General features: G+C 43.7%; 1 protein-coding gene across 1 annotated transcript in view; it reads left to right on the top strand.

Annotated features, from left to right (window-relative positions):
- Positions 1 to 4,407: 4,407 nt before the first annotated feature.
- The window catches only part of LOC102501696 (HLA class II histocompatibility antigen, DP beta 1 chain), a gene marked incomplete at its 3' end in the record, with an annotated part of 10,859 nt that continues 3,955 nt past the window's right edge, over positions 4,408 to 11,311 (top strand). Inside the window, 4 exon segments of the mRNA XM_027768692.1 lie at positions 4,408 to 4,580; positions 4,681 to 4,758; positions 6,016 to 6,113; positions 8,741 to 9,056. Coding sequence (XP_027624493.1) covers positions 4,481 to 4,580; positions 4,681 to 4,758; positions 6,016 to 6,113; positions 8,741 to 9,056 — 592 coding nt within the window.

Consider the following 11,311-nt stretch of genomic DNA (forward strand, 5'->3'; position numbering starts at 1 on the left):
GCACCAGACCAGACCTCCAAGAAGTTCTCAAGGATGTGCTGTATCAGGAAAACTAAACGCAGATACATGGAAATAAGAGTCCAAAAACTGAGAAAGTAGCTAACTTAATCATAGGGACAAGTCTGGAGTTGAATACTATATCCCAGAATTTAATCAGGAAAATTGAACCAGAACAGAAGATAAAAGTATATGAGACTGATAGGTTCATGCACCTACCATTTGAACAGAATCCTAACCTGTTTCCGGGCTTTAAGCAAAGTTCCTTGGCGGTTCTTTGATTTAAGTTAAAACTGGTTTTCTTAGTAGTAACGAGGGAACTCACCTTTGAAAGTAGTCAGGTTATGTAGGAAATTGTGTGATCAATGCAATGTGGGTGGGAAGGGAATGGAGGACAATTTTGGACACTAGAGGTGGTGTGAGAGGAGGGTGGGAAGGGACAGAGGGTCAGAAAGAGGGGTGGAATTAATTCTAGCAACTAGAAGTGGAAATTTATATTTTTTGTAATGTGCATGATTGAGTCACTATGCAGTGTGTACTGGATGGGAGATCGCATTTTGTGTGCTGTGATGATGCCTAGAGAAGGAATGTAAATTGAGTTACAAAAAAGAGTTTCAGGAAAACAAAATATATCTATTCAATGACTGCAGTAGGATATGTAGCCCCAGTTAGGTGCTACTTGATAGGATGCGTAAAGTTAGACTTGTGCTCATGGAAATGTGTCACATGTGTTTGCTAGGAGGGTATTTGGATTGATGAGGGTCTTTGGTGATTCAATAAAATGTGGGGGGAAAATGGTATAGAAAGCAAACATAGATAACAGAGAAAGTGTGGGAGGAGAACAGGAGGTGGCAGAGGGTAAGAGAGAGGGAACCAAGGATAGGGGGAAAAAAGCAAAACATACAGAAAACAAGAAATGGAAGATCACTTGCTAATAATAACATGTTTGTTGATATGCTTGATAGAGACAATATACAGTGTACTCTGGATGGAAAAAAAAAAAGAAATGGAAAAATTGTTTGTTGATAACACATATGTTGATGTACTTGATTGAGCCAACAGACAATGTATTTTGGATGAAAACTTCATTTTGTATACTGTAATGATGTATAGCATATTAATGTTAAAAAATAAAAACAAATTAAAAAAAAAAAATAATAAATGTTTGTTCATGTGCTTGATTGAGACAATACACAATGTACTATGGATGGAAAATCTCATTTTGTATGCTGTAAAAAAACATTCCAGAACTGGTGGGCATATTCTCTTGAAATAGAAGTATCAGTCAAAGGCATTATAAAGGGGGACAAAGAGTGTATTAATCTGAATAGAAATCCACAAGAGTTTCCTGTCATTTTTAGATTGGAAGTGATGTAAAATATAATTTAAATAAAGTTGTATAATCTGTATTAAAATCAAAGGGGAAAAAAAGAGGGCTAGATAGCCTATGACTATTAAGAATAATGCTACTATGAACATACTTGTGGATATTTTTGTGGGGACACATTCTGTCATTTCAATAATGACAAAAAGCAGACTATTGATTGCCTAGGACTACTGATTGGACTAGGAGGAAAGGAGGATGATTACTACTATTTTTTTTATCTTTTTCCTGTTTTTTTTTCTGATTGTCTTCTTTTTTATATTATTATTTTTATATTACATTTAATCACATATATCTTTAGTGTATAACATTTTTCCTGCATGATTATCATGAATATTAGTCAAGAAAAAGACATTACTATATACATCAGCAGCAGTAAATAACTTTTCTTTTTTTCTCAATTGAATGTACTCTTACTTTCTTTTTCTTCTCCTCCCCTCTTCCCTCCCTCCATTACCCACCTCCATATTACTTTATCCATACTATCTTTAGTATCTATCATTGCCCACTCTGTACTATACCCTCCAAACTTTCAGTTTCTGACATAAAGCACAGATAACCAGTATAAATTGAGGAGAGGCCACTGGCATTCGAGCTGTGAGCAATCCCTTTCAGAGGCTAGGACAGCTGAAAATTTTCTGCTGAGACTTCACCCTCCAGATCCCAATCTAGAGTGGTAGGGCACCCTCTGTGTTCGCTCTGTCTCTTCCTCTCTCTCTCTCTTTCATTTTTTAAATTACTTTTTGCAAAAATGAATTTTAATTTGTAATCTTTAGTTTGATTTAAACATTGCTTTTAGCATGATGTCAACACCAGCTGTGCAGAACAGCTCTGGAGAGATCCTCATAGCAGCACACACCTGTGGCTCTTCTTAGATTCTGGAGGCTCCGGGGCAGCCAGATTGCTTCATCAAATACATTCTTTAGGCCTTCTGTGTAAGGAGAGGAGAATGGAGAAGGGAGTGCAGGATGGCCATCCCTCCTGGGGGGTGATTTCTCGCTTTCTGTCTCTCAGTCTTTCTGGCAAGCGCACATGCCCTACAGCAAAAAACCTCTAAAAAAAAAAAAAAAAGAAGAAGAAGAAGAAAGGAAGAAAGAAGAAAGAAAGGAATCTTTAGACTGTGATGAGTTATCTTAGGCACCCACCTCTCTTTCACATTTTCAAATGAGGACAAAGAAACCACTGAAAAACAAACTCAGTTTCTCCACTGGGGCATTGGCAGCACTGCCAATATATATATTTTTTTAAGGTAATGTATTTTCTTGGATCTCAGATCATCGTTTATGTTGCTAATTCTCACCTTTTCTTCCTCCCATTTAGGAGAGGCAAAAGCACGGGCTGAGAAGCCATCTGCATTTGAGGTATAATTCCTCTCACACAGTGCTTGTGTTTTGCACAGTTTTCATTTTGGGATTTATAAAAATATATATTTTTTCTTTGTTTTTTTTTTCTTTTCTTTCTTTGTTTTCTTTTCCTTTTCCTTTTTCATTTATCTTCATCACTTTGCTTCTCAGCCTCCACACAATGAGTGTCTAGACAGGTCTAGGTGGACAGTAGCCAAACATCTGAATACTATTAGGGCCAGAATAATCTTCAGTTCCCACTGAATCTGCCACACAAAGGGAGGAAAGTGGAACTGAAGAGAGACTGCAGATCACCTCCTCCTGCACACCTCTGAATGCTCAGATTGAACTTTAAGAAATTAGGAAGAAACATATAATCCATCAGATGATCAGAAACAATCGCAGAGGCACAACAAATATGAGAAACCAAGAAAATATCTCTCCCCCAAGGGAAAATAACAACTCTTCTTCATCCACAGACAGAACAATGGAACGCATTGAAATATCTGATAAAGAATTTAGAATAGTCACAATGACAAAGCTAAGAGATGCAAGAGAAGAGAGGCAATGAACTCAAGAAAATGCAGGAGAAGAGAGACAACACGTTCTAGAGGTGATAAAGTTCTTGCATGATCTGAAAGAGGAAATAGACTCCATAAAAAATAATCAAATGAGACCATTAGAGATGAAGGCTATAATACAGGAAATCGAAACCTCCTTTGAAAGTACTAAAAGCAGATTAGATCATGCAGAAGATAAACTATCAGATGGCAATCTCTAGCCTAGAAAAATTCACCACAAAGACTGAGAAAATAACCCCCCAAAATGAAAATAATATACAAGAAATATTAGATACCATTAAATGTCCAAACATCTGGATAATCAGTATCCTAGAAGGTGAAGAGAGTGAAGAGACTTATTAGAGGTGAAGAGACTTCCATGAAATCCTGGAAGAAAATTTTCCAAATCTAGAGAGGCACTCAAATATCCACACCCAAGAAATACAAAGGACCCACATACAATTAACCCAAGAAGATCTTCTCCAAAACACATCATAGTTAGATTGACCAAAACCACAGACAGAGATAAGACACTAAAATTGTCAAAAGAAAAACATCAAGTAACTTTCGAAGGATATTCCATCAGGCTAACAACGGACCTCTCGTCAGAAACAATGCAAGTTAGGAAAGAATGGGAAGATATATTCAAAGTGTTAAGTGAAAAGCAATTTCAACCAAATCTTCAGTTCTTGATGAGGTGGTAGCAAGCTAAGGAGCTATAACTTGGTGAAGATGATCCAGTCACTCACTGAGTGGGTTGGTGTACCAAAAGTTCTGAAGTATCTCCCAGGACCCAAGCACAGATTTCCCGTAAAGACCTGCTTAGACTGGGCTTAAGACTCCCAGTGGGCAGGCTGGAGGCAAGCACAGGTTGTTTGGAAGGTGAGCTATTGGATCCAAAAGTTCCAAGGTGGCTCCCAGGTACCGAGCACTGACTTGCCCCTAAGGCCTGCCCAGACCAGGCTCAAGGCAGCATATACTTTAAATGATCAGACCTGTTACCCTCTGCCTGGTGAGCGATGACTCATACAAAGCTCACTGTTCATTGGTTCTTTTCTCAGAATCTGTCCAATCCCAGGGAATGTAGGAGATGATTCTTGTTCATGGTCTCCAATATCTCAGACTGAAATTCCATTTAGGGAGTCTCTCTTTCCGTGTTTGGTGCTTTCTCCATCTTGTCATCCTTTTCTAGCTTCATGATGGTCCTGCAGGTCGCTGAGGGCCCATGGACAGTGGCTCTAATGATGACACTGTTGGTGCTGCTCAATCCCATGGTCCAGGTCAAGGCTACTCCAGGTAAGAGAGGAATCAGTTCCCAGGGGCCTTGCCCTTCAAGGGGTCAGACACTGAAACAGGCTGTGGAGGTTCCTGCCATATTTGTGTTCTTCCTTCCCAGCTAGAAACCCAGCCTCACCTCCTTACTGCTATCCAGCAGGCCTATTATCTCTCCCAGGGGCACAGCACAGGGAGCAGGGTGAGTTGTCCAGGGTCAAGATGCTTGTCTGTTGTGGAGGGTGGAGCCAAGCAATCTGGAATAACTAGAGGAGCAGGTTTTCCCAGGGAAAAGTCAGTGAGGTCAACCTCTTGGGTATCCTCACATCTGCATCCCAGCCTTGAGGAAGCTCAGAGGGCCCTTAGCCCAAGGGATCCAAGCTCCAGAGATCACTCTGAGATTCAGAGTTTAGAGAGTGCCTTCCACTCTCGATAGGGTAGAGACAAAGCGAAAGAGACAGGCTGTGGTTCCAGCCTCTGACTGAATTCTTGTTGGAAGCGACTCTCTACCCTTCCCAGAACTTGATTAGAAAATTATGATGAGCTGAGATTTGTAGGAAGAATGATATGGGCATGTGTAGGTTTGGGAGAGGGTTGAACCAGGTTATCAGACAACCAGGGAAGGTGTGACTGAGGGAAATCCTTCTTCATACTGCCTCCCTGTGGCCAGAGTAATATTATGGCCCCTGCCCCAGTGCTTTTATGCCACAATGTTTCCTAACTTTCTCGTCCAAATTTACACCCAACAGCACATAAAGTAGGTATCTTGTTTTTCTATTGACTGCTACATTTCCTTTCAGAGATTCTTATTTTTTTAGACCCTTTCCAACCATTTCTAGGATCTATTATATCACTCCTACTTTTCCATGGGTAAGAATATTTTAATCTCCCCAGTATAGAATCTCAAACCCTCAAACCCTCTCTTCTATTACAGCAGGTTCATTTGCTTAGATGGGAGAGAGAACTTTAAGTGTTAGTCACAAAGGGAGGCTGAGAACTAACTACCTGGACAGTTTAGCTATGGGGACTGTGCCTTCAGATCCAGGGGACCAGAGAGAAATAGGCTATAAAAGAGGAGGCTGGAGGTGTGTTAGGTGACACTGAATAATGACCAGCAGGAGCGAGGGGAGACAACACCAGCATCCCATAGGAAGAGCTGTTCTGTAAGATAATGGACAAAATAGTGGCAGGGGACAAGGAGACTCAGAATTGGTGAGACCCAAAAGGGTGCTTGTGATGGTGGGGGCAGGAGGTGGGGCGGGTACAAATGGTGGAGTGAGATTTGTAGAAGGAATGAGATGAGGCAGGGCAGGCTTATGAAAGGGATTGAGGTTAGGTTCCCAGAATACACTCACAGAGCAAATGTCTAACACAAACCTGCCAGAAGAGAACTAGAGTAAGAGAGGATGTGGGAGAGTAGGCAGGGCAGAGTCTACAATTCTCTTCCAACTCCTTACAGATTTCCAGACCACAAACAGGGCAGAAGAGAACAGCCATGAGAGAGCTGGGACCCAGGACAAGGAAAGCTTGGCTGAAACAACCTCTGGGAAGCATAAGGTGAGACAGCAGAGGGAGCTCCATGATACCAGACTCAAGAGGTAACCTCCTTTTGGCTCTGACACATTATAAAAATGAGTTTTTCATGGCTGAGTTTCCCCCATCACCATAGCCACTGGCCTAGGGCTTTAGGACCACACTCCCAAGTCTCATCACACCAGCTGGGTACTTGCAAAGACCACTGGGCATTTTTACACTTCTGTCATTTTATCCCACCAACAGAAGTCACTAAGATAAAAGACAGGTGGAAGATATAGAAAGCATAGAGTTAACACAAACTTTTCAGCCATTAAGGTCTAGTCTAAATGGCACCTAGTCTTGATATTTTCCAGTACCCACAGGCTGAACTGGTCCCTCCTTCCTGTGAGTTTGTTTAGAATTTTACATGTACTAAAACAGATCACATATTGAAAATGGAAAGGGGTGGGCCAGCAGGTGGCATAGTAGTTAAGGTGTTGAATCCTTTATGGCCAACTCCATGGTTCAAGTCCTGACCCAGTGGCCTAGAAAACACAAGTGTGTGTGCAAGCATGCCCAAAATCCCAAGAGGAGAATGGAGGAGAAAGGACTGTGGCATGACCATCCCCCCTGGGGGAGCAATTTCTCACTCCCCCCACCCCCGATGAGTGCATGTGCCATATGGCAAAAAATCTAAAAAAAAAGGAGCCAGCAGATGGCATGATAAGGTGTTGGACTCCCACATGGCCAACTGCAGTATAAGTCCCAGACCTGGTAGCTTGAAAATCATGCTGGATGCAGTCATGTGTGTATGTCCAAATTCCGAGAAGAAAGGATTGTAGCATGATCACTTCCCCATGAGGAATGATTTCTCATTTTCTCTCTCACTGTCTGTCTCTCTCTTTCTCTCTCTCTCTCTCTGACAAGTACACATGCCCTATGGCAAAGCCCAAAGGAGAGAAAGAGAAAAGAAAAGAAGAGAAGAGAAGAAAAGAGAAAGAAAAGAAAAGAGGAAAGAAGGACCAGCAGTTGGCATAATGGCTATGTCACTGGACTCCCATGCAGTCGACCATGGGTCGAGTCCCAGACCTGGTGGCTTAAACTCACGCCGGATGGGTGTGCGTCCATGCCCAAGATCCTGAGAGGAGAATGGAGAAGGGACTGCAGTGTGGCTATTCCCCCTAGAGGGTGATTTCTCGCTTTCTGTCTCTCTGTCTCTGTCTTTCTGATAAGCGCATGCATCCGATAGCAAAAACTTCTCCAAAAAAAGAAAAAAGAAAGAAAAGGAAAAGAAAAGAAAAGAAAACAGGAGGAAATAAAAGGGGAAAGGAATGGAACTAGCATTATATCTTCCTGAAATTACTTTTCTAGTATATTCTGTTGTGAATGAGAGATGACTTTATCTAAATCAGTAGTTTTCTCTTCTTTTCTTTTCTTTTTTAATTGTCAAAGGGTCTATGTGCTTGCCAGAGAAGGAGAAAGAGGGAGGAAACACCCTCCATGGGGCATGGCCACTCTGCAATTCCTTCTACCTTATTTTTCATCTTAACAGGATTTGGGACACACACATCTTTGGCTTATTTCTTAAACCACCAGGGCCAGCCCCTGAACTGTAGTCAGCCATGTGATCTGGCTCCCTTAGCTACCAGGCTAAAAGGATGGCCTAGTAGTTTTCAAACTGCTTGAAATTAAAAAAAAAAAAAAAAAATCCACTCATCACTTAGTCTGTTTTGCAGGGAAAATTCCATTTATAAAGTTAAATGTTGCAAAAAAAATAGTTTCAAATTATTTTTCTAGACTGAAAAGTGATCCCTGATTGATAACTGGAAAGGAGAAGCAAGAACCAACATATTAAATCACAGGATCACTTTCAGAGTGGGGCAGTGACTAGTGGGGCAGGTGGCTGGCAGGAGAGAGTTCAGGGCTAGGGACCAAAGGCAGGAGAGGAGGCTGCTCATAATGTCTGAGCCAAGACCTGGGAGTTTGTTTAGATTGGAGCTTTCATGTTGCCCTGAGGCTATTCTCACCCTCTGTCCTCGGCCACCAGCACCAGCAGGGCAGCGTCTGGTGGGGGTGAGAGAGCACAGAACTCACAGGTGAGCCAGAGTTACTCTGCCTTTCCTACAGTGACAGAGGCAGCAGTCGGGTCACACCTACGACCACCTGCTTCTTGTTTCTGCACACCCCAGGCCTATTTTCTCTGCCCTCAGGAAGGCTTCCCAGTATTTGGAGCTGGAGAGAACAGTACAGTTTCATCCAGGCCCTTGGGCTTTTCATCTCTGGCTTTAACATTTCCCAGTTCCTCTTAGTCTCCCCCTGACTTGGTGAAAACAAGTGCCCATCCTATTTAAACCACACGTGCAGTCTCACCACACTTAGATAGTAAATGCAGTCTCTGAAATTGTGTGACTGACTGGATCAGGCATTTAAATGTTCTTTTCAATAAAGAAATAGAGATTGCTATTTTAAACACAATAAACCTTTAAAAGTTTATTCTGAGGCGGTAGGCACTCACTACTTTTAGTTATCAATTCATTCACTGTCTGACACAGTGAACAATTTACTACACATTATGTTAAATGCTGGATAAAAAGAAGACAGTGGGTATTTGCCTTGAGAAGTTATGTTGGAGAGGATGAAACAGATGTGCAAAACAATCACTCCCACAGTGTGACCAAGAACAGAGCTGCCCCGGGAAGTCTCACCGCCCCCTCCCTGCAGGGAAGTACGTGTGGCAGGGTCTGCAGGAGTGCTACACAGTCAACGGGACGCAGCGCTACGTGGAGAGACACGTCTACAACCGGGAGGAGTACGCACGCTTCGACAGCCACCTGGGCAAGTTCCAGGCGGTGACCGAGCTGGGGCGGCCCAGCGTCAATCACTGGAACGACCGGAAGGACATTCTGGAACAGAAGCAGGGCCGGGTGGACACGATGTGCAGACACATCTACGAGCAATACGAGGGCTTCCCCCCGCAGCGCCTAGGTAAGTGCCACGGGTCACCGGGCAGAGCGCAGGTGGGGCCGCCCACCTGACTGGCCGGGGAGGCCTGGGGGGGCTGCAAGAGGGTCGGGAGGACCCAGGTGGGGGCTGACAGGGAGGAGAGCCTTGGGTAGGCTGGTCCAGGGCAGCGAGGGCGACTCCTGACCTGGGTGGAGTGCGCAGTGAGGGCAGGCGGACCAGAGACGTCGTCCGGAGGTCTCAGCCGGGCCCTGACAGATGCCGGCTGAGAGGGATGCGCCCAGGAGGCTCAGAGCACGGCTGGAACTGGGGCTACCTCCGAATCCCGCAGGGGAGGACAGAGGAGAAACGCTGGTGAGGAAGACGGTCGTACTTGAGTTCTCAAGGGCACCCGAACGCCTGGTGGGCGGGTAGGTCTGGGCCAAATGAGACCATCTAGGGAAAAGCCCAGTGAAGGAGGCCAAAAATAAGAGCAGGTACTAAGAGAAGCTGAGGCAGAGAGGGCGACTGGACAACACAGTAGCCAGTACCAGGACTTGGGAAGATAGGTAAATACAGATTAAAATGTGGGAACTGGAGGGACGCTGGGAAGAGTAGGTGGCACCGAGGTTAAGGCACCTAGATGCTAACATGGCTAACTCTGTGGTTTGAGTCCTCGACCCAGGGGCTTGAAAATCACACCACATGAGCACATGCCTGCCGAAAACCCCAAGAGGATAATAAAAGAGAAAAGGTGTTGAGGTAATTAGTTGTAAGAAGTGTCCAAAAGAAAGTGGTATGGTTGACAAAAATTAGTAAGACTTTGTAAAGACACAGATCAGCAACATGACTTACTTTTCTTCTTTATCTCTTTTTGTTTTATTACTCCCATTAAAAGAGAGAGAGACAGAAAGAGAGAGCAGAGATAGGCACCTCCAACAAGGTCTGCATACCATGACTGACCCCTACTCTCGGCCATCTTTAACACCAACACGAATAAATTACTGTAGGGTTGGTCTGCCCTACTGCTCTTGAACCTAAAATTCTAAGTCTATGAACATAAGAGTAAAATACTTCAATGTTAAAGTCAGGAATTTCTTTTTTTTTTTTTTTTTGGAGAGGTTCTTTGCCATAGGGCGCGTGCGCTCGCCAGACAGACAGAGAGACAGAGAGATAGAAAGCGAGAAATCACCCCCCAGGGGGGATGGCCACGCCACAATCCCTTCTCCTCCATTCTCCTCTCGGGATCTTGGGCACGCACACACACGCGCCCGGCGTGAGTTCCAAGCCACCGGGTCCAGGACGCGAACCGCAGTCAACTACGTGGGAGTCCAGTGACATAGCCATTAACGCTAACTGCTGGTCCCACAGTCAGGAATTTTTAACAGTTACATGATTCGACTAGACTAGTCAAAACAGAAATATTTGATTCAGCAGATGCTTGGTTATTCTGTTTTGGAGGTGGTGTGTAATCAAAGAACAGAGTAACTGAGTACAAAAAAATTTCGTTTCTCATTTTGGTAGGGGGAATCACAGGGCAGTTTAAACCTCAGATGTCCCATTTACGCAGATCTCAGACAAAATTTTCTATTTTTTTGATAACCCCCATTCTTTCCGTAAGTATCAAGCTGATTGATAGTCATTTCTCCAAGTACATTCGGAGTTTAACAACTCGTTGAATGAAATATTAGTAAGGTCAAAAAGACGACTAAATTTCAGTGTGAAAAGAAAAATCTACTCAAGTATTGCATTCACTTTTGAGATCATTTACTAAGATGACAATAGATTTGGCTTGGCTCACTCCTGCACACACTCACACCCACAACAGGCACCCAGCCACTGGTCTGCTTTGCAACACAAGGCCATGTAGTCAGAGATGGCATTCTCCAAGCTAAACTTCAAATAGATTTTAAAAAGTAATTTCTAATTTTACAGAATGTTTCTTCATAAAATATTTTCTCTCACTCCATCTCCTATACCAAATGATGTGTAATGTACTTCCTCTTTTTTCCAAGCTATATCTGAACTTTCAAAATTGATTCCAAACAAAAAAATCTCTGGGGGATCAGCAGTTAGCGTAATGGCTATGTCACTGGACTCCCACGTAGTCGACCGCGGTTCGTGTCCCCGACCTGGTGGCTTAAAACTCACGCCGGGCGCGTGTGCGTGCGTGCCCAAGATCCTGAGAGGAGAATGGAGGAGAAGGGATTGTGGCGGGGCCATCCCCCCTGGGGGGTGATTTCTCACTTTCTGTCTCTATGTCTCTCTCTGTCTGTCTGGCGAGCGCACGCGCCCTATAG

The sequence above is a fragment of the Tupaia chinensis genome, unplaced genomic scaffold, assembly GCF_000334495.1.
Source record: "Tupaia chinensis unplaced genomic scaffold, TupChi_1.0 Scaffold147263_1, whole genome shotgun sequence".
Lineage (NCBI taxonomy): Eukaryota > Metazoa > Chordata > Mammalia > Scandentia > Tupaiidae > Tupaia > Tupaia belangeri.